Source organism: Gopherus evgoodei, chromosome 7 (assembly GCF_007399415.2).
Source record: "Gopherus evgoodei ecotype Sinaloan lineage chromosome 7, rGopEvg1_v1.p, whole genome shotgun sequence".
NCBI lineage: Eukaryota > Metazoa > Chordata > Testudines > Testudinidae > Gopherus > Gopherus evgoodei.
In genome coordinates this window covers 100,979,725-101,003,240 of record NC_044328.1, presented here as the reverse complement: position 1 = coordinate 101,003,240, position 23,516 = coordinate 100,979,725, and the positions used below count along the sequence as shown (strand labels likewise).

The window sequence follows — 23,516 nt, the reverse complement described above, 5'->3', positions numbered from 1 at the left end:
TTAGATGCCACTGCAGGCGCCATGGCGCCCATGGGCACCCCTGCTTTAGTACACTAAACTGTTATTTGGCTGTTTCTTTTTGGTTAGGTCTGTCAATGGGGCGGCAATCTGACTGTAGTGCAGCACAAATCGCCTGTAATATCCGGCCAAGCCTAAGAAGGGTTGGACCTGTTTTTTGACTTTAGGACAGGCCGCTTTTGGATAGCATCCACTTTGGCCTGTAGGGGGTTGATAGTTCCTTGACCCACCTGGTGTCCAAGCTAAGTCACTCTGTTTAGGCCTATTTTACACTTTTTAGCCTTAACAGTTAGTCCTGCCTGCCTGATGTGCTCAAAGACTTTTTGTAGATGCTCCAGGTGTTCTGCCTCTGGCCAGGAGGGATTTTATAGTACTGTATACAGGAAGGTCGTTACCCTTCCCTTTATAATTTATGACAGGGGGCATGTTGGATTCTCAGAGAGAATGCCTCTCAGAGAAAGGCCAGAACATAAGATTTGAGGCCTAACTATACCCACACTCCTAGGGGTGTTCTGAGTTTAGTGAGCAAGATCTGGCCCTAACTTCACCCCCATACCTGGAGTCACTCCAGATTCAAAGAGCAAGATCCAATCCACAGTCAAGATAACAATTCTGACCTGGTCCACTCTCCCCACTGCATCAACTGGCTACACTCATACACCCATGACACTCCCAGGCAGCCCCTTCGGGGGTGCTGGAACTACAGTAGTACCAGCTGGATTCTATTTTGTTGCAGCTGTGGAAGCAATGCTGAGGGAATGGGAAACAGCTGAATGCTGGCAGGGGCTGCTGGCGGGTTTGCCTGCAATACCATGGGACTGCATGACCGAGGAGGTCAAGGCCCACCATGGACTGGTCTCAGGGGATCCAGTAGGTGGCACCACCCCTATTTGCCAATAAGAAGCCGGGGACTGTGCTTTGACTCAGGTTTATTAGGAACGTAAGTCAGCGGAAAAACTGGGCACGGAAGCAGTCCCTGTGCCCCAGAGATAGCAAATACATTAATAAAACGCATCACTCACGGTTAAAACTGTCCCTCTACATTTAGCCAATAGTAAGACAAACGACAGTGGAAGCCAAAATATAGGGTCAGGAATCTATACAAACCCTGCAATGGCGAATGCAGAGAGGGGCCAGGAGGCCATGATGGGTCCAGGTGCTCTCTGCGCCTTCCCGCTGCAGGCTGGGGGTCAGCTGGAGAAGTGGCCCAGAGCCTCCCATAGGTTCATTGCTTCTCTTAGGACACCTAGCAGGGCCAGCTTCATTTTACAGACCTGGGAGAGTGCTTTGTGCAACAGGGCACCTACTCCAGGCTGATCTGAGCACCGTCACCACCCCCTCTGCAGGCCCATCTGAGTCCTCTGAGCCATGGAGCAGGGATGGGGAGATCTGGGGACACTAGGCAGGGAGGGGCAGTGCCACCCCTTCCTACCACATGGCAAGGCACAGTATAATACCAGAATCGGAGAATGCCCCGAAACGGTGCAGCAACAACCCTCATCCCCCTTGCACAGCTTGTAGAGCTCCCAAAGACAATGTACAACAGGGGGAAAAGTCTCCTCCCCCCACCCCCCAACAGGGTGCTGGGTCTCCCACAGCTCACCACAGGCCCTCTGCTGGGTGAGAGGGGTCCTGTTCACACTCCAAAGCTGCAAAGGGATGTGGGGAGTTAATGCTGCTTCTAAGGCACCTCCTGAGGATGGGAAGAATCCTCCTCTTCCCCCCCCCCCCAGAAATACATCCACAACACAGAGCCAGTCTGGTCTGGATGCCAGAACCCCAGCCTGGCCTTGAGGAAACCCTTTCTCATTGGCTGCCCCTCCCCAGAAGGCTGGGAATGGGGATAGGCAGCCAATCAGAGCTGCTGCAGGAGCTAGGGCAGAGCTCCCCCACTCTAGCCAACAGTTTTCAGGTAAGGGAGGACAGAGCAGAAGGAACCCAGAAGCTCAGGGCAGCTTCACTCCCCTCTTCCTCCCTCCTGTGAATAATGGGTCAAGCCCGTCCCCTACCCATCCTGACAATAAATCAGTCCATTGTCTGCTCTTTCCCCCTGTGAAAAGAGGGGGGGCTCTTCTTTGCTCCTCCCCCTACCTCTCTACAATGGGGGAAGAACTAACCCCTGGCACTGCCCCCTCGGCCTGACAGGTGGGAAACACCCTGTGGTGCAGGGGATGGAATGGGGGAATACAGAGCAGGGCTCTGGGGAGGCATAGGGTGGGCGGACAGTGAGATCTATAGCCAAATGAAGCCAGTAATACAAGGCCCAGGCAGGCCAGATGGGGGACCTGGGCTGACTGAGTCCAGGGCAGAGTCCGATCCCCCTGGGGGGCGCTCGGCGGATGAGCAGTTACCCACCCGAGTCCCTTGCGCAGAGCCGGGTGGGCGGTGTCACCGTCAGTCTGTCTCTCTCAATGTCTCCACTAGGAGGAGCTGAACTGGCTGAGCAGGGCGCTGAAGTCCAGATCCCCCATGGAGGTGAGGCTCTCTTCCGGGAGGTTGCCCAGGACCCCGTTGATGAAGCAGTTGGCACTGCTGCCCCCCCCGCTGCCCTGTGGCTCCTCCCCTGTCACGCCCACCACACCACGCTGGCTGCTCATCAGGCGAGTGATGGACTCGGGATAGGTCAGGAGCATGCTGTGCCCGTCAGCGCCCTCGCTGGATGACCCCTGGCTCAGCAGCTGCCGGAACTCAGCAGTGTTGATGGACTCCAGGCTGGTGTAGGTGGTGTCCTCCAGCAAGGCCCCCAGCTCCATGGCGGTTGGGTCACCTCCGCCCTCAAACGGCAGGTGGAAGAAGGGGTCAAAGTTGGGCTCGGCCTCGGGAGCAGGGGGTGGGGGCTGGGCCCGGCTTGAGATGCCCAGGTTGGAGAACTCCTCCAGGTTGACTGTACTCAAGCCCAACTGGGGAGCAGGAGGAGGAGGAGGAGCTCGGCTGGGCCCAGTGAAGGGTAAGGAAGGGTGCTGGGCTGTGGCCTGTGGCTTCTGGAGGGCTGGCAGCTGCCCCATGGTGCCCGGCATTCCGGTGAGACCTAGAGAAGGGAGAGGTTAGTGCTGGGAGGGGAACCCCATGGGCAGGGACCCCAGTGCCTCCCCTCCAGGGCAGCATGGTACAGAGAAGCATTATGGGAGATTGTGCAGTTCCCCCCACACTGCGGCTGGATTGGCGCTGGTGCCCCCTAGAGGGGAAAGGCCCATTCCCCACCCTGGCGCAATGTGGCTGGAGCCCCCTTACCACTGGGTTTGGGCACGGCTGTGCGGACAGGGACAGCGATCCGACGCGGGGAGCGGGACTCTGGAACTACCACTGCTGGGAGGAGAGACAGGGTCAGTGACAGTGGGGGATGGCACAGCAGAGGATCCCCCCCCACCGCAGCTAGGCCACCCTCAGATGCCCCTTCACACAGGAGGCTAATGGGCTCCACCTCCCAAGACCATAGACATGTCATCCCCCCAGCCCCCTCAGCCCCATATTAGAGACAACCAGGTTCAGTCTCTTCTCTCCCAACCCCCCTTGGCTTAGATGCCTGAAGCCCACCTATAAGGCTCACACCCCTCTGCCCCTCAAGAGCCACCCACCCTCCTGAGCTGCCCTCCCCCAAAGAGCCCGTCCTTCCCAGCCCCCCAACCCCCCTTCAGCAGACACCCCCCTCAATCTCCTCCCCAGCCCCCCAGATACTCTGCCCCCCCTGCCCCTGTTAGGAACCATCGCCCATCCCCAGCCTCACCCGAGAAAGGCGCTTTCTGCACAAAGTTCTTGAAGGTGTCCCTCGTTCGCTTGCGCTTCTCCTCGACGCGGTGGAAGTCACCTAGCGGAAAGCACGGCCCTTTAGCCTTGGGGGCTGATTCCCCCCTGCCCCGGGGTGGGGTCCCATTCCCCACCCCTGGAGCCAGCCGGTCCCCCTGCCCTTGGGTCAGAGTGGAGCTGCCGCCCCCTAAAGGAAAGGCCCCCCAGTACTACCCCCCGGTACCTTCATCTGGCAGGTAGCGGAACTCCATGGCCTCGCTGACCTCCTTGTCAGACGGGCGCCGGAGCTGCATCTGCACCGTCACCGGCTCCCGGAGTGCCTGGTCCTGGTATGGGGGGGTTTTGAACACAATGGCAACCTGCCGGTGCACGTCTGCCTGCGAGAAGGAGCCCTTGGCCTCCCACGAGTCCTTGAAGAACCGGACCTCAATGTCCTCTGGGGGAGGCAAAGGGGGGGTGAGGGAGCTGCAGGCACCAATGGGTGAGCTGGAGATAGAACCCGGGACTCTGGGCTCCCAGCCCTCCAAACACTAGACCTTACTGCCCTCTCAGAGCTGTGGATAGACCCCAGGAGTCCTGATCCCAGGCTGCCCCACTCTAACCTCTGGCTTCCTCATCAGAGAGCAATGGAACCAACTGCTTGGGGGGTGGGAGTGTATGGGGTGGGCGTTGGAGTCACCATCCCTGTGGGGGGGAGCCAGGCTGGAGATCCAGCTTTTGGGCAAAAAGCCAACTATGTCCTGATGGAAGAAGAGGACCCCTGTACTCACCCCCTCTGGGGACGCCCAGCACGCCCATTCACCCTCCCCCCACACACATGCTAGGAGCCCCAGGCCTGCACCCACAATCCCAGGGAGCCCCCTCCAGCCTCAGGGCTCCCCCCAAGCACTCACCCTTCTGCACCTTGTCACAGAGCAGGAAGATCTCGTCCCCCCCCAGGCAGCTCCCTGAATTGCGATTGACCCGGCAGATCTTCAGCTCAGCTGTGTTGGGGGCTCCTGGGGAGGGAAAGTGGGAGTCAGGGACCCCAAGACAAACCAACATGGGGGTACAGGTGGGTCTGTTCTCCTGGAGCTCTCACTTGGACCCCTCATATCCATGTGCTAGGAATCCCCTCCCCACAGCAACCCTCAGCCCCTCTGTTCTCCTGTACCATCCCTCACTGCTGCTCCAAGGACCCCCACCATCTCCTCCAATCTTTGGCCCAAGGACCCTCCTCCAGGTACACTCTCCCCACTGCTGTGCTTGTGACCCCCCCACTCCTACAGCTGGGCCAGGCCCCCCACTTCCAATCCCTCTGTCCTTCCCAGCTGGCCCCGGCCCCCTCCCTCCAGGGCTCACGGTTGTCGTAGATCGGCTGTGACACCACGAGGGGCAGCGGGACGAGATGCCCAGTGCCCACAGGGTCCTGCACCCACACCTGGAAGCAGAGCCGCACGGCGTTCAGGTCATAGTCCCCCTTCTGGTTGTCCAAAGGCACTGTGGGGGTGAGAGTGGGGGCGGAATGAGACACACAGGGTGGCTGAGATCCCCGTCCTCACCTTCCCTCTCCTGGGACCCTTGACTCCAACCCTGCCTGGGCAATTTCTTCCCCTTCCACATTGACTGAAGGGGCTGTTACTGGCTCTGACCCCTCCCCATCGAAGGGCTCCTGTCTGTCCCCCCTCACATCGAAAGGGCTATGGTTGGTTCTGCCCCACCCCCCGGCAGTCCTCTCCCCATCAAAGGGGCTGTGGCTGGTCCTCCCCCCATCGAAGGGGCTATGGTTGGTTCTGCCCCACCCCCCGGCAGTCCTCTCCCCATCAAAGGGGCTGTGGCTGGTCCTCCCCCCATCAAAGGGGCTGTGGTTGGTTCTGCCCCACCTCCCGGCAGTCCTCCCCCCATTGAAGGGGCTATGGTTGGTTCTGCCCCACTCCCCAGCAGTCCTCCCCCTCATCATAGGGGCTGTGGTTGGTTCTGTACCACCCCCAGGCAGTCCTCCCCGCATCGAAGGTGCTGTGGTTGGTTCTGCCCCACCCCCCCAGCAGTCCCTCACTCACCATTGAAGGGGTTGTTGTTGGTGCGGATGCGCTGTGCCACAGCCTCATCCAGCTCCCGTTTCTTCACACATTGGATGCCCAGGTTCTGGAAGCTGAGATGCAAGCAGGGGTTAACCACAGCCCCTCCTTGCATGGTGCCAGCCCAGCCCTGGGGAGGGTGGGGGGCTGGAACCCTGGGTTCCATCCCCAGCTCTGCCCGACTTGCTGCGAGATCCTGGGCGAGTCCCCTCCCCTCACGGTGCCACAGTTTCCCACAAAGCAAATCGGCAGCAAAGCCGAGGGTACGTCTACTGATCAGGTACTGATCAATCTATCAGGGCTTGTAGTGTAGATGCAATAAATTGATCCCCGATCACTCTGCCGTCGACTCCTGTACTCCACACCAGAAGCGGAGTCGACAGGGGAGCGGTGGCAGTTGACCCCACGCCATGAGGACGCAAAGTAAGTCGACCTAAGATACGTCAACTTCAGTTACACTATTCTTGTAGCTGAAGTTGCGTATCTTAGGTCGATCCCTCCCCCAGTATAGACTAGGCCTGAAATAGAACCCAGGAGTCCTGATGCCTCCCCCTACCCCAAGGCTTTAACCCACTCGACACTCACCCTTCCCCCAATTCCAGGGACAGCACCCAGGAGTCCTGACTCCAGCCTCCCATCTCTACTGCAGCTGACCCTACGTCCCTGCCAAAGGTGGGGATTGAACCCAGGCATCTGGGCTCACCTGTGGATGTTGCGCTCAGGTGATAGCTCAGCCTCATAGTAGCCGTCCTTGCAGTCTTTGCCCACCAGCTCGTGAGGGTGGGGTCGGTGGGGGGCGTCCTTGGTCACCAGAGAGATACGAACCTTCCCGGGGCCTGTGTAATTATTGATCTGGGGGTAGGAGATGGGGGCAGAGGTTAGGGGCTCCAAGGATCCTCAGCAGGGCTATAAAGGAGCCCCTCCCCCCATTCCCCACTGAAATCAGGCCAAGACCTTCCAAACTCACTGCATCCATGAGCCTCCAGGGGGCAGCAGCTGCAGGGGTCCGACCCCTTTAGCATCAGGCATTGTTGGGGTCCCACTCCATGTGGGAGCACTGGAGTGTTAATACTCAGAGCCCCTCCTCCATTCTCACGGGGGGAAGGGGAGGACCTGAGTCACAGAGTGGGGGAGCAGCGTACCCTGGGGTCATGCAGCAAATCAAGAGACCCAGAAAGAGAACCTAGCTCCCAGCTCACCCTCATGCTGCCTATTCTGTCCCACAAGATTCCACTCCCTTCCCAGAGCTAGGGATTGAACGCCGGAGTCCTGGCTCCCAGCTCTCTGCTCTATCCACTAGGCAGTGCTCAATTCCGCAGGATTTCATTAGGGGGTCCAGACCACCCACCCAGAGGAGAGGGATTTGGAGCGCACAGGGGCCAGGGGAGGGGGCACTGGAGGTGCAAAGACCTTGTCAGTGAGTGTAGGAAGGGCTGTGTTGGGGAGAGGTGCACTGGGGTGGGGCAGGGGCTGACCTTGATGGTGGGGTGGGTCTTGGTGGTGTCGGTGCTGCGCTCCCCAGGGATGCTGCCGGCCGAGCGCCCCTCGCACTTGTAGCGGAAGCGCATGCCACGCTGCTTCGGCTGTTCGATGATCTCCACGTAAGGGCTGCTGCTGGGGGTGGGGTCTGGGAACACAGAGAGACAGACGTGAGCGACAGACAGACCAACCCTCGGCATCACCCACTCATGCCCACACCTCTGCAATCAGCAATGGCTTTAGTGTGAGGGACATAAAACCCATGGAGGGAAACTGAGGCACAGGGATTAGGTCAGTGGCCGAACTAGGAAATAAAACCCAGGAGTCCTGACTCCCAGCCCCTCCTGCCCTATCCACTAGATCACACTCTTCTTTCAGAACTGGATAGAACCCAGGAGTCCTTTTGAACAGCTCTTATGCCCTCCCACCCAAAAGGTGGCTGCAGTTCAGCATGGGGCAAGGGATCCCTGTATAAACAGCCCCCACATCTCAGCACAGCCCTGTCAAGTCTGGGGCAGCTACTCCCTCTTGGGGATTTCCCCTGACTGGAGCTTTAATGCAACAGTGGAATGTACAACCCCTCACGTCACACTTTGCTGGCATTAGGCCAGCAGCCCTGCAGGGAGGAGATGGAGTCCCCAGGAGATCTCCAGCCAGAGCCAGTCTTGAACCTTGCCACACAGGGCACAACCACTGACTGCAGGTTCCGCTGCAGGAATCCACCTCACAATGTGACTAATCCTGAGTCCACGATGAGTCATACCAACTCCTATCCCGCCAGGCCGGGGAACCCCTGGCACCAGGATCCCAGAGTGCTGAGATGCAGCCGCCTCTGGGGAGGGGTAAGGGGGCTGTTTATACACGGATCCCTCACCTGGTGCTGAGATGTAGTGTCACACTTGTGTCTCACGCAATTCATGGCATTTCTAGCACCATGGCACACTCTAGAGACATGCTGCGGAACTAGGGTAGCACCTACTCTGAGGACAGGGTGCTCCCTACTGAGCCCCTGCCCCACTCCCTGCAGTGCAGCAGCCTCCTACATTCTGTTCCTGGCTCTGGGATGAGAGTGGGATCAAGTGGGTTAGAGCAGGAAGTGCTGGCAGCCAGGACTCCTGGGTTCTACGAGGATAATCTCTAGTGCTTGAGATGGTTATTCAAGGGACTAGTGCTTCAAAAGCTCCAACAGCCTTGGAGAGCAGCTGCTAGTGAAATACATTATTAACAATCATAATTTTGTTAATTACATTCAGTTTAAATATGCAAGTTGAATCATGACTCACCCTGGAGGCTCCAGTCCTGATGGAGGAGGACAAGTGGCAGCAGGTCTGAAAGGCAAGAATGGGAGTGGTTACTGGCATGATAGAGCCAGGGTTTTAGCAACCTCCTGCAGCAGGGAGTTCCAGAGGTAAAGCAGGCAGACAGGGCCCTTGTATGGTCCCAACTGGGAAAACAGATTTCTTGTAATCAATCAGCTCCACCTAGTGTCCATACCTGGCATTACACCTCTCCACTGTCACTCCCCATGCCTATTACATTCTTCTATTAGGCCAGCCCTCCATCTTGCCCCCTGCTGCCCAGAATCCTGACTTGCCCACCAGCGAGGGGGCTCATGTTGCCCCAGCGGAAAGAGTGGGGGTGAAATGCAACTGCCTCTGGGGTAGGCACACGGCTGGCTAGCAGCTGCATAGTCATTTGGAATTAGAAATAAAAGATAATGGTGAATAGGGTTAAAACAGAAGGGGGCTATTCAGGGAGGAAGAACGGAATCTGCTAGGGTGGGAAGTGGCCTGGACACGGGGGTTCGCATGCCAAGTGACGTGCACCTGCACACAGGGCTATTTCACCCCTTGATGTCCAGGCAGCATGAGGATTTGGGGAATTGGGCAGGCAGCGCAGGGGGCTTGTGACAGGGAGTTAACAGCTCCTGATCTCAGATCCTGTCCCAGAGACAGGAAAGTCCCATCTCCCACACCCTGCTGCTCTTTCCCATAACTGACATGGGGCCTGTGCTAGCCTGGCACCACTCCCAGTTGTCACAGGGCACCCAGACTGCAGGCACTGCCAGATCAGGATGCAGCTGGTACACCTCCAAGAGAAATACTGAGTGCTGAAGGGAACAGTCTCTCTCCCACCACAGTCAGGCCTGGCACAGATGCCCCAGTGCAGCACTAGGGGACACTGCTGATCCTGACCTCTCAACCCCACAGTCCTGGGGAATGTCCAGCTCAGGCAATTCCATTGCTCTCCCTAGATGCTCCAGCAGTTCCAGGTGTTCTTACTCGCCCCAGACACCCATGTGCAGTGTTGTTATGTGGCTGTTGTACACTGCCATGCTCCACCCTAGAAGTGGCTGCATTTTGTTAGAGGATGAAACGATGCATGGTTTCTATGGCAGTTATAGAATGGTCCGCACACTAGACATGTCATTCCTACAGGACGAGAGAGGCCTCCAACTCTGGGTAACAGCAAGCACCAGACAAACCCTGTTACAGAGAGCTTCCCCTCCCAAGCACACATCTTTCAAAAACACACCCAAGGGATCCCTGGCCTGGCACTGAGATGCAGCCACTTCTGTGGCGGGTCATGGGGGGTTGTTTATAAATTATACAGCACAGGGTTTTCCCACTGAACACCCCCAGGCACCTGGCTTCTGGCTGCTTCCCTTGAGAAGACAATCCTCTGCCTTCTCCCTGGTGCACGTTGCCCCAGTCAGGTGATCTGTGTGGATTTCAGGCATGGGGTGATCAGGGCCTGATTTGTGAAGGACCCTGCTCAGCAACACACCCAAATCCTTCCCAGTGGGGAGGGAGTGGGGCATTGTCACGTGGGGCTCGTCCATGCTTCCAGCACTGCAGAGTCTCCCAGCGTAGGTACTCAACATCCTCAAGAGGCAGGAGCGATTGGTGGGAGAAACTCTCCTGTTGGCTCAGCGCTGTCTGCCCTGGGAGTGAGGTCGGTGTAACTGCGTTGCTCCGGGAGGTAGATTTCTTACATCCCTGAACAATGTAGTTATGCCAGTGTAAGTCTGGAGTGCTGACCCAGCAGAGATGCAGGCAGGTCAGCATTGAGTACTAGGACCCCTGGGTTCTAGTCCCAGCTCTAGGAGGGGAATAGTGAGTAGTGGTTAGAGCAGTGGACCAGGAGTTAGGACTCCTGGGTCTCATTCCTGGCTCTGGGAGAGGAGCCACGGTTTTGGGTGCCCCGATCACCTCTCAGGCAGAGCCCTGAGCCCCCAGTCTCCATAGAGCACCTCCATGGAGCAAAGGCTCCAACAGGGAATTTCTGGGACGGCTGAGCTGCTGAGAACCAGAAGTGGGACTAGACTGGCGCTGCCCTGATATGTACAAGCAGCCAACGCTGCCCTTCAGTTCCCCACTCCTCTGCTGGGCGAAGACATCCCAGTCTTGGTCGCATCTGCAGCACTGTGCCCCCAAGCACCAGGCAGGTCACTGGGGCCAGCACTGACTGTGAGGGGAGAGTGTCCCCCAGCACCCACTGAAGCCTCCAGGACTGCAGCCCGATTCTGCCCAGCTCAGGGCTCCCAGCTCGGCTCAGACCAGCAGTTAGTGCCCTTAGTTTCTGTTTGCAGAGCTGGGAGCTGCACCCTGGTTCCCAAGGGGCCCAGCTCACTCATTAACCAGGTACCATTGTCCCAGCGGCACTGTTAGTGGGAGATGATTTATGGGCCTGTGCAGGGACCAAGGGAGGCAGCAATTTAGGAAGTGGAAGAACAACAGAAACTGTATTTCATGTCAACCCAAAACCCACAGGTGGTGGGGGAGGGGAGGCATAACGGGGCAGGAGTGAGGGGCTCCAGCAGAGCTGGGGGAAGGAGTGCCCAGGGCTGGGCTAGCAGGGGGCTGCAGGGCAGGAGTGAGGGGCTCCAGCAGAGCTGGGGGAAGGAGTGCCCAGGGCTGGGCTAGCAGGCGGCTGCAGGGCAGGAGTGAGGGGCTCCAGCAGAGCTGGGGGAAGGAGTGCCCAGGGCTGGGCTAGCAGGGGGCTGCAGGGCAGGAGTGAGGGGCTCCAGCAGAGCTGGGGGAAGGAGTGCCCAGGGCTGGGCTAGCAGGCGGCTGTGGGTCAGAAGTGAGAGGCACCTGAAGGGAGTTTTCTGCCTGTTTCAGCACTAGGTTTTAGAAGTGGAAATAATGAGGGGTGGGGGGCCCCAAACGTACCCACTGACCCCAGACCTGCCAGCTCTGGGGATGGGGAGCCCTGGTCCCCTAGGATCTATGCCCCCTCCCAGCATACTGCAGCTGCTGGAATGAGGGGGAGGGGCAGAGGGAACACAATTCTTTTCCCCTGATGTCATCTGTTTTGTGCAGGAATCTTTTGGCCCGAGGCTGGGCCGACAGTCCCCCAGCCAGGGGAGTGGCAGGAGCCCAGCACACGGAGGACAGGGAACTGGAGCCCTAGGGGACAATCCTGCCCTGGGTGCTAAAGTGAGGGGGACAGAACAGAAGTAGATGGGGACTTCTCAACTCTATGAATTACAGGCATTACGGCAGTGCTGGGCCCCGTCAGGGCAGGCGCTGCACAGACCCCGGCTGAGCTCAGGGCCCCATCATGCCAGGCACAGCACAGACCCTGCTGAGATCAGGGCTGCACAGACACACAGTGAGAGACAGTCCCTCCTCTGGAGAGCTAATAACCCACACAGAGAAAGGGTGGGAGGGGAAACTGAAGTAGAGAGAGGAGGAGGGACCTGCCCAAGGCAGCAAAAAGAACCCAGGAGTCCTGTGCTTTATGCATTGAGCCGTCTCCACATACAGGTCCATTCAAGTTTCAGGGAACATTTGGTGCTGTGTCAGCCTCCTGGGTTCTAGCTGCAGCTCTTGAGTCTGGGAGGCAGCAAGGTTTTATTCCCACCTCCTTCCAGAGACAACTCAGCTATGCCTCCCCACTGACCCCTGGGGCCAGTGCTCCCCACCCCACAACTCTCTGCAAAAGCCATCAACGTTGGGATGCTGGCGGGAACCAGCTTTGTGTCCTGCTTGTCTGCAAAGTGGGTGACAAGCACGCACACATGTACAGGGGAGATGGAGAGAGCGTCCATCGTCTGCAAGGCAAGACGTGCCCACTGCGATCATCTGGTCTGATGTCATGTATAGCTAGAGCCTACCAAATTCACAGCCATGAAAAACGCATCCCAGACCATGAATTCTGGTCTCCCCCCGTGAAATCTGGTCTCGTGTGCTTTTACCCTATACTGTACAGATTTCACAGGGGAGACCAGCGTTTCTCAAATTAGGGGTCCTGATCCAAAAGGGAGTTGCGGGGGGGAGGGGAGTTCACAAGGTTACGGTAGGAGGATTGTGGAATTGCCACCCTTACCTCTGCGCACATTACAGCTGGGCAGCCGGAGAGCAGCAGCTGTTGGCCAAGTGTCCAGTTCTGAAGGCGGCGCCCCGCCAGCAGCCGCATAAAAGCGAGGGTGGCAACACCATACCACGCTATCCTTCCTTCTGCACTGCTGCCTTCCGAGCTGGGCGGCCAGAGAGCGGCAGCTGCTGATGGAGGGCCCAGCGCTGTAGGCAGCAGTGCAGGAGCGCCAGTACTATACCTGGCATCCTTACTTCTGCGCTGCTGCTGGTGGCGGCTCTGCCTTCAGAGCTGGCCTTCTGGCCAGCAGCCACCGCTCTCCAGCTGCCCAGTTCTGAAGGCAGCACCGCCAGCACCTGCGCAGAAGGGTAGCAGTGTCGCAATCCCCCCGACAATAACCTTGCAACCCCCTCCCCCCCAACTCCTTTTTGGGTCAGGATCCCTACAATTACAACCCTCTGAAATTTCAGCTGTAAATAGCTGAAATCATTAAATTAATGATTTTTTAAATCCTGTGACCGTGAAATTGACCAAAATGAAACATGAATTTGGTAGGGCCCTATATATAACATAAGCCATAGGCCAGCCCGGAATTAATTCATCTGGGACAGAGCAGATCTTCTAGAAAACCATCCAATCTTGATTTAAACATTGTCAGTGATGGAGAATCTACCAAGGCCCACGGTTGGTCCAGTGGTGAATTCCCCTCACTGGTAAAAAGATGCTGCCTTATTTCTGATCTGCATTCCACAAGCTTCTATTTCCAGCTGCTGGATCACATTACACTTCTGACTGCCGAACTGAACAGCCCTCGTGTTATCCAATTTCTGTCCCCACATAGGTACTTTCTGTTCCCTGTGCATATACCCGAGAGGTGCCTACAGGGGAGGGTGTATGTAAAATACACACATGCAGGACAGCCATAATCCTGGCTGAGCCCAGGGACTGAACAGGGGACTTCCCAAGCTAGAAGGCTGAGGCCAGATTGACACTCGAAACGTTTGCTGGTAAAGCCATGTCACTTACGGGTGAGATTTGTTATCAACATTTTATACTAGCAAAAGCTCCAGTGCAAACATGGTTATAGCAGCAAATGGACTCAGTACACTGAGAATAATAATGATAAAAAAGTCCTCCTGTCAGTGGCATGTTTTGCTCAGGGAACTGGCATCAGGAGTGTGTTGCCAGTATAAGCAGAGTCTCCCCTAGGAAGGTTTGCCGGCTTGACTGTACTGGTAGAGCAATACTGACAAATCCTGTCTAGTTTAGACTAGGGCAGCGTCATTACAGTTTGAGCTATGGAGCTAGGCTGGGTAGCTGGGGGCTGCGAGATTCCCATCCTCTGTGGATCATCACAGAAGGAGATGAATATTACATATGGACCTGGCAGTGTGGCTAGAGCATGGGTACTGGATGATGGGTAAGTCGTCCCTCCCTGTGCCTCAGCGGCTTCTAAACTGATTTCGTTTCCATGACTGCAAAAAGACAGAGTTTGTCTGAATTGAGATGACTGTAATCAAATCTCCTGCTTCATGGCTTTAGCTAGTCACTTTCTGGGGTCAGGAAGGGATTTTCCCTCCCAGTGCACAGCTAACTAGATGTGTTTAGTTAGTTAAGACTGAGATTTTTCAGCTTGGAACAAAGGCAACTAAGGAGGGATATTCTAGATTGGTGTGGAGAAAGTAAATAAGGAAGTGTTGTTTACTTCTCTTAACACAAGAACTAGGGGTCACCAAATGAAATTAATAGGCAGCAGGTTTAAAACAAACAAAAAGAAGTATTTCTTCACAAAATGCACAGTCAACCTGTGGAACTCTTTGTCAGAGGATGCTGTGAAGGCCAAGACTATAACAGGGTTCAAAAAAGAACTAGATAAGTTCATGGAGGATAAGGTCCATCAATGGCTATTAGCCAGGCTGGGCTGGGATGGGATGGTGTCCCTAGCCTCTGAATGGGCAATAAGGGATGGATCACTTGATGATTACCTGTTCTGTTAATTTCCTTTGAAGCACCTGGCATTGGCCACTATTGGAAGACAGGATACTGGGCTAGATGGACCATTGGTCTGACTGAGGCCCTGGCTACACTGGTGCTTTACAGTGCTGCAACTTTCTCACTCAGGGGTGTGAAACCCGCCTCCCCCCCCGAGCGCAGCAAGTTACAGCGCTGCAAAGCGCCAGTGTGAGCGCGGCTCCCAGCGCTGGGAGCTAATCCCCACGGGGAGGTGGAGTACCTGCAGCCCTGGGAGAGCTCTCTCAGCGCTGGCGCTGCGACCACACACACACTTCAAAGCACTGCCATGGCAGCGCTGTACAGCTGCAAAGTGTAGCCATACCCCCAGTATGGCTGTTCTTATGTCTGGGTTGGGGATTTTTTTCTGACTTCTGCTGAATCACTAGAGATCAGCCCAGCTGGGAAACTGGATGGGATGGGCCAATGCTCTGAGGTGGTATCATATCCCCTCTCTAGCTGCCTAGCTCGTGGACCTTGCCCAGATGCTCAGGGTTCAGCACATCACCAGACTGGGGGTCGTGAAGGATTTTCCCCCAGGCCAGATTGCCAGGCACCTTGGGGGTTTTCACCTCCTCATGCAGCATGGGGCACAGGTCGCCTCCTGGAATCAGCTGGGCATGGCTCACCTCAGCAATTCCCTGCCAGCACAGGGCCCTTGGGCACTGGGGGCTCCTCGGTCTTCCCTGTTCTCTGCCTGGGGCTCACAACAATTTAGTCTCCTGAGGACTCAAACGCATTGGGCTCAATACGAGCAGAACTGGGTGATAATGAACCCGTGTTATACAGAGGGTCAGACTGGATGATCTGATGGTCTCTTGTGTCCTTAAACTCTAGGAAACCAGAGTGGACTGATTTAAAATCAAGGTGAGTTAAATTATAAAGTGGAAAGCCTTAATTTCAATCATCCATTTCATAAACTTTTCCATTTGTACTTCAGTAATTTTCTAAAGAAAGGTGCCCTCTCATTAAAACAAGTTACAACTATACAGAGCCTCTACACCAGATTTGGTACTTCTTTTTGCTGCCTAAGAGAATACACTATAACAATATACACTTATTTTAGCAATTATATAGCTTAATATTTTCAGATTCTTATTGACTGAACCTCTTCAGCATGTTAGAAAAAGATATATAGCCCATTATTTGTGTCCAGCCGCATTAGGATGGTAACTGGAATTTAATTAAATACACAACAGCGTCTAAAATGCATTTTTTATTAAACAAAACCTTAAAATGTTTTGGATCTATAAACCCTCTTATCAAAACATGTTTCACACTTACAACTAAATTAAAGAAACAGAGGGGTTAACTGTAGTCAGTGAATTAAACTGATTGTTTCAGGTCAGCTGGGGAACTTTTTCAAACATGCCTAAGCGAAAGAGACTGGGATTTAAATTCCTCGTTTCACCTAAGTCTCTTTAAAATGAGACAGGCTCCTAAATGACTTAGGCTGATGTATTGTGCCATATTTTTAAAGCCTGAACTCAAAAGTGAGATGTTTACCCCTGATTCTTTCTTTACACAGAAAGGCAGCAGCCTTGAACTCAAAAGGTTTTTTTAATAGAATCTCGTGGATTCAGCATCTCTTTATTTAAACGTTTTAAAAGATTATAATAAATGAATAGTTTTTACATATTTTGTATTAAACTCAGATTTCATTTAACCAGGTTTATTTTGGAAAAAAAACATAATTTAAACAACAATTTAAATTTAAAAACCTGATTTTTTTTTTAAATAAAATTATTGAATGTTTTCCGCTCACTATGAAACTATAGAGATAGATCAGGCTGGGTCTACAAAGCTGCCCCACAGCAAAGGAGTTGGAAGCACCATCTGTTTAGCTTCTTCAAGCAAAGTATAAAAACTGATTCGATCCTGGGCTTTAAGCATCTCTATGTGGAGGAGATTTCAGAGAGCAGAGGACTCATTAAATCAGCAGACCAAAGGCAGAACAAGACCCAATGGCCTGGAGCTGAAGCTTGACAAATTCAGACCAGAAATAAGTTGCAAACGTTTAATAGGAAGGGGGATTAACCATTAGAACAGCTGACTCCAGGACTGGGTGGAGTGTCTATTACTTGGGGTCTTTCGATCCAGCTCACACGTCACGCTAAAACCAATGGTCTAGCTCAACCACCAGATCTGGGCTGGAGGCAGGAATGGTTCTCTGGCCCGGGTTATGCAGGAGGTCAGACTGGAGGATCATAACAATGTCCCTTCTGGCTTGAACTCTACTGTGACACATGACTGACAAGAATGAAGAGGCAGCGCTGTCTAGTGGATAGAGGCACTGGCCTGAGAGTCAGGACTCCTGAGTTCTATTCCCAGATCTGCAACTGAGCTGCTGCATGACCTTGGGTGAGTCTTTTCCCTGTTGGTGCCTCTGTCTCCCCATCCACCCTTCGTCTATTCAGACTGTGAGCTCCTCCAGGGCAGGGACCATCTCACTGTGTGTCTGTGCCTGGCACAATGGGATGGCCCCTCTGACCCACCTCTCAGCTGTGCACATGGGGGGACCGTGATCTCAGTTGGAACCTCGAGTTACAACCATAATACAAATAATATTGAATAAGGGTTGAGGTGTCTGATGGGACGAATTGATTAAAAGCAGTAGTCAAGAAGCAAACACATTCCACGACTCCCGAAGAGCGGGATGAAGGGTCTTCCAATGCCAGCATATAAACCAATGGTGCAGGCACACACAGCATTGGGCACACCACCTCTTTCAGGGCCCAAAATTACAGGGGGCTCCTAGTAGGCCGAGAGCAGTGGGGACTGCTCACTTTGGATCTGAGCTGAGGATGGGAAGGGGAGAGATTGGGAGCATCCCTTGCCTTCTGGCAGCACTAGGACAGTCATAGATTCTTAGGTGAGAAGGGCCCCCTGAGACAGGCTGACCTCCTGTCTCACACAGGCCATAGGCATGCCCTGAATCGAGTCCTGGCTGAGATCAAAAGGCAACAAATTCAAAACTGATCAGAGGAAAGGATTTCCACGCACTGCGCCCTTCACCTGCAGAACCCATTGCCACGGGCTGCGACTGAGGCTGGGGGCTGAGCAGGAATCCAGAAGGGACTGGCCATTTCTCTGGAGAGCAAGACTACATGGAGTTGGAAGGGCAGAGGCTGGAAAGTCAGACAGACCTTTGGATGGGACATCAAACCTCCTGCCTGAGTGATGGAGCTGCTCTCTGTCCGGTCAAGGTTGGGAGGAGACTACTGAAGGGGGCCAGATTATTCCCCACCAGCTGCTCCCACAGGAGGCGTCTTGTGCCTGCCTCTGAAGCAGCTGGTTTCACAGCCATGGTCAGCAATGGGGCTAGAAGGACTTCAGGCCTGATCCAGCCTGGCAATTAGCCTGAGTTCAAAGTAAGTCATTGCAGTCACTCCCAGCCAGCTCAGTGGGGCAGGGAGTATGTTCTCTTTGTACAGCGCCTAGTGCAATGGAGTTCTGCTGTGGGACTGGGGCTCCTGGTGCTACCAGCACATATGAAATACACATGCTGGGTAGAATTACGCACAAGCACCCTGCTGAATCAGAGCCTAGGACTGTGTGTGTAACAGAGAACAGGATCAGAATAACCTGTTCCATTATTATTACTCGTATTACAGAAGTGTCTAAAGGCCCTGGCCAAGACTGGGAACACCTTGTGAGGCCAGGAGCCACACAGTCCCCCTCCATGTCTGGTGCTGCACAGACACACACTGAAAGACAATCCCTGCCCTGCACCAGGGCGAGTGGCTAGGGCACTGGACTGGGACTCAGGACACCTGGGTTCTATTCCCAGGCCTGCCACCAACTTTAGGCAAGTCCCTGTCCCTCTCCATGCCTCGGTTTCCCCTCTCACCCTGTGTCTTTCAACACCCTGTCTACGCTAGGCAGGGTTGTCTCCGCTGCGCTGGCCACGTTGTGGGTTCTGCCAACATATCTGGCAAAACCTTTTACCTTAGACAAGCTCTGGAAGCTCTTTGTGCAAGGCCCATCCCTTGCCATGTGTCTGGGCTGTGCCCAGCATAACTGGGGGTGCTATGTCTCAGCCAGAATTCTAGGCAGCACCATCCCCTGACCTCAGCTGGGGCGGTGGGGAAGGGGGAAAAGAGTCTAGGTGCTACCACAATACACCTAATAACTATTAGCAGCAGGAAAAGGTGGTGTTATTTGTTTTAACCCTAAGGTTTTGTCCCAGTTGCCGCTGAGGCACACTAGCCCCAGTGGTATTTGGGTTCCTGGTTTTGGTGGCAGGGTCTGGCTATTTAAGGCACTTGGAAGTGTTAGGCTTAGCCGTATCAGATCAAACCAGTGGGCTCCATCAGCCCAGTACCCCACCTCTCTAAGGCGGCTGTGTGGGGTGGGGAGCAATTCCTTCCCAATCCCTCAATGGAAGCCCTGACATGAGGACTGGTGACTTCTAGGGCTTGTTGTAGTTCCCCACTTCTGAGCTTATGAGGGCCAGAGAGGAGCAGGGGACTGGGGTGGGGAAAGCCTGAATCAATGGGGCTGTGGAAACTGGAGTTTGTTATACAGATATATCCATCCTTTCTAGCTCCCTGGGTTGTGAAAAAACAGCCCTTTAAAAACAGACTGTCACCAACATGCTCTAGCCCTCCCTCCACACAATTGCCATGTTAACTTTGAAACCTAATGATGACTGTCCCAAAACAGCCACACAATCAGCTGTTTCATGTTGAGCCATTCAGCCAAAATGGGTGGCTGGCTCAGCCGCAAACCCTTCTCCAGAGCCTACAGGCCCTGCTGCCCAAACCTCCCCACTCTGCCACCTCGGAATTTCTAAGGAAAGCAACACCGAGTACGTCTACATGAAAAGTACCTAGGCAGAAGAGAATCTTGACTGGAGTCTGCAGGTGGTACAGTTTTAGTGAGCTACACATCTGGGGGATACACCCAGCACCTGAGTCACTCACAGAGCTAATTCAGTAGGAATTGTCAGCTTGTTGGGGCAGGGACCATCTTTCTGTTCTGGGTCTGTAGAGCACCCAGCACAAGGGGTCCTGGGCCATGACTGGGGCTCCTACATGCTACTGCAATCATGGGCTGCTCCAGGCACCAGCGCTCCAAGCGCATGCCTGGGGTGGCAAGCCGCAGGGGGCGCCCTGCTGGTCCCAGTGAGGGCGGCAGTCAGACTGCCTTTGGCGGCTTGCCTGTGGGAAGTCCGCCAGTCCTGCGGATTTGGCAGCAATTCGGCGGTGGGTATGCTGAATCTGTGGGACTGGGGGACCTCCCGCAGGCGCGCCGCCAAAGGCAGCCTGCCTGCCATGCTTGGGGCGGCAAAATACACAGAGCCGCCCCTCACTGCAATACAAAGATTTGCTGATTCTAATGCCAGAAATGACCACTGTGATCATCTAGTCTGAACTCGGCTATAACAGGCCATAGGCCAGCCCCGAATTAATTCCCGACTGAACTAGAGCAGATCTCTTAGAAAAAAAGATCCAATATAGTTTAAAAGTTGCCCGTGATGGAGAATCCACCATAGCCTTGGGAAGTCGTCCCACTCTATTAATTCCCCTCGCTGTTAAACCAGAAACACTTTATTTCTAGTCTGAATTTGTCTAGCTTCGGCTTCCAAGTTGTGAGACCTTTGTCTGCTAACTGAACAGCCCACTATTAAACTTCTGTTTCCCATACAGTGCTCACAGACCGATTAAATCAGCCCTTCTCTTTGTTAGGCTAAACAGATTGAGTTCCTCAAGTCTCAGACACATCACAACAGAACACTTCCGGTTTGCAGGGTTTCATTTAGGCTCTCGCTGTATTTCTGCCCAGGCTGGCGGGATAGAAGTGCTCTGGGTTAGGAGATAATATGGAAAGTGCCACACTATATAAGAACTAAGTGTCAATATATGATGGGTTACAGGCCCAATATATCACATCAGAGTTGCACTTTCCCTGCTGTACAGTGTACAGTCAACTCCCGCCCGGCCCTTCCCACATGTCAAAGGATTCTACTACCTGTGTTTTTCCCAATGTGTCGGCTTTTTTTAAGAGACACAAATCCCATCTCTCCCTCCCGCCACCCCACATTTCATCCCCCAAATCCACTGTGACTGCCTGACCCCCAAAGCAAACAGGGAAATCGCGGCCAACCAAGGCACCGGAAGCAGGTCTCCCACAACAAAACTTTGTCAAAACAAGGCAGGGATCCAGAAATGCAGCAGCTGGGGAAATAATGGGCGGTGGGGGATGGGAAAAAGCGGGGGAAACCCATGCTCCTGGGGAATCCCAGCTGCTCTCCAAGCACCCCATATTCATAACTAGAACTCCAATAATGGGGGCTTCCCCCTCCCACATCCCTATGAACTCAGCTGCTTCCACACACCCACCTGTCCCAGCGATTCCCATTTAAAACACACCCCTCTAGAGACGGGGGTAAGGGGAGCAGAGACACCCCAGAGATAAACTGGGGTTCTGGATTTGGGGAAAAGTCCATATTGCTGGATTGGGGGTACGCACTTACCGTCCATTTCTGCCAGAAGTCAGGCCAGGTCCCAGGCTGGGAATCAAGGAGGTACGGGGGTAGGGGCTCCCTGGCTGGAGGGAGTCAAGGAGGGGGGCTCCCAGTTTGGGAACCAGAAGAATCCAGGGGATACTAGGCTGGGGGGGGGGGAGGGCTCGGCAGACTAGGGCTGGCCCCTGCGAGGGGGCTCAGGAGATGGTCTCCAGTCCACAATAAGAGCGTGTGCGGGGACGGGGGTGTCTCAGTACAACAGCTGGTCCCAGCCCGAGAGGGGGGGACGTAGGCGCCAAGGGGATGGCGGCCCCTGTGGGGTGGGGTCCCCAATGGGGAGGATCCTGACTCCGGCGGGGGTCCCGACCCCGACGGCGGGTCCCAGCCCCAATCCGGAGGGGGGCAGGTGAGTGCCCCCGGGAATCTGGCCGAGACGGAGCCCAGCTAGGGCGGGTCCAGCCGCTCGAAGGGCTCCGAGGCGGAAGGGAGGCTCCAGCCCCGATCGGGGGTCCGAGGCAGGGGCGGGGCCGGGGGCGTGGTCCAGGCGGGCGCCTCTGGCGGGATCGGGTCCAGGGGCCGCCGCTGTATCCGTTCGCAAACTCCGCCGCACGCGGAAATGCCCGCGGCACGTGACCAGCCCCGCTGCTGGGAAAGCCCCGCCCACCATGCAAATGAGCGGGGATTCAACGCAGGCGCGGAAGCGAAGGCTGGAGCAGGGGCGAATTCCAAACCAGAGCGGGAGAGGCGGGGACCAGGGTCAGGCGCCACAGGGCCACGTGGGACGCTATCCGGCTATACAGGCACTAGGGTGCAGCACTCTAGGCTTGGGGAGGGGGGCAGGAGGATGGGCCGTTATATAGCAGCAGTTCTCAACCAGGAGTCTGGGGCCCCCTGGGGGGCAGGTTTCAGGGGGTCCACCAGGCAGGGCCAGCATTAGGCTCGCTGGAGCCCAGGGCAGAAAGCCAAAGCCCCGAGACCCTGAGCTCTGCCACCTGAGGCTAAAGTTGAAGCCTAAACAACTTAGCTTTGCAGGGCTCGCTGTGGTGTGGGGCCCCAGCCAACTGCCCATACGCAGAAAACCAGTTGTGGTGGCACAGCTGGGCCATGGAGGGTTTTTTTTTCGGGAGGGGGGCGCAGGGGCCAGAAAGAAAAAGATTGAGAACCCCTGTTATATAGGATCCACACATTGGGCAGAATGGATCCATGTGGGCACCAGGGCAGGGTGTTACAAACCAGATAGGGTAGAGGGAGAAGCATTACAGGGCCATATACAGTCTGGGAATTAATGGGCTAATATAAGGACCTGGCCAATGAGTGCTCAGGGGTTATTTAGGAACTACAGTGGGTCATTATGGGGCACAGTTCATGAGATGTTATTGGGACTAGGGTGGGGCACTACTGCATTCTGCAGGGATAGGGACCACTGTGGGGTGTTACAAGATTATATAGTGGGCTGCACACGGACATTACAGTGCCATACAGGAACCAGGAAGGTTGAGAGTCTTCTCACAGCTGCTGTGGCCTCCACGATAGGTTTTTAGGCCAAATGCCCACAGCAGTAAATGGCTGAGTCAATGTCTGATGGCCCTACAGTCGCCTCTTGGGGCTTCGGACCTCAGAGGTGAACCCTCAAGGCTGTTTCTTGGCAGAGATACTGTTCTGTTCTCTCTCTCTAGGACACCATTAGCAAATAAACTCACTCACACAAACCTCCCTTAAGGAGGACACAGCCACATCACCTTATCTCTTCCCCCAGAAGTCTCTCAGGGAGATCACTCCTTGTTGTAAGTTCCTTTGCTGGTGCAAAGATCATTCTACTAGGCCATTACTTTGACTGTATCACCCCTCTCTGTGCTTCCCTTCATTGGTCTTCCCTTCTCTCCTAGATCAGTCATAAGCTCCTTCTCTTCCCTTTCAAGACCTTCTATGGCCAATTTCCACCTGACCTATAATCTCTCATGGGGTGCTGGAACAATTTGTATAATAGAGGTGCTGAGAGCCATTGAACCAAATTGTAAACCCTGTAACATAATGGAAGCCACTTCAAGCCAGCGGATGCAGCAGCACCCCTAGTTCCAGCACTTATGATCTCATTTAGTATAAAGAAGCTAATTCCCATCCCTAATCAGCCTGTACTGGCAGCATCTGCTGCCTACTTGTTACATTTGTCAACAAGCCCCTTCATCCTTTCTCCCATGCTATAACTTATGTTTGTGAGGAGCTCGCTGTAAATACCCACAGAGCCATCTCATTATCCACCTTCAAACTATCCTTTGTTGGGATGCCTGTCATGTCACAGAGTCACCGGGGCAATCAATGCTCTGGCACTACTCCGTATGAAGCCAGTCAGGACTCTGAGGGAGCCTCCTCTCTCTGAGCACATTGTCACCAGGGCAAGAAGCTTACACAGCTTCAAC

At 54.7% G+C, this 23,516-nt stretch overlaps 1 protein-coding gene across 2 annotated transcripts; it reads right to left on the bottom strand.

Moving 5' to 3' along the window:
• Positions 1-930: 930 nt before the first annotated feature.
• Positions 931-21,715, bottom strand: RELA (RELA proto-oncogene, NF-kB subunit). Of its 2 annotated transcripts, none has more exons than XM_030568639.1 (11): positions 21,109-21,715; positions 8,582-8,626; positions 7,295-7,446; positions 6,523-6,671; positions 5,802-5,893; positions 5,104-5,241; positions 4,656-4,760; positions 3,986-4,198; positions 3,743-3,823; positions 3,250-3,324; positions 931-3,046 (listed from the first exon to the last, which is right to left on the bottom strand). In XM_030568639.1, exons 1-11 carry the CDS (start codon positions 21,113-21,115, stop codon positions 2,439-2,441), a joined length of 1,665 nt encoding a protein of 554 aa, XP_030424499.1. In that variant the 5' UTR covers positions 21,116-21,715; the 3' UTR covers positions 931-2,438. The 2 variants fall into 2 exon arrangements, with proteins under 2 accessions (XP_030424499.1, XP_030424500.1); XM_030568640.1 differs by having other exon boundaries at positions 3,250-3,321.
• Between the last annotated feature and the right edge of the window lie 1,801 nt (positions 21,716-23,516).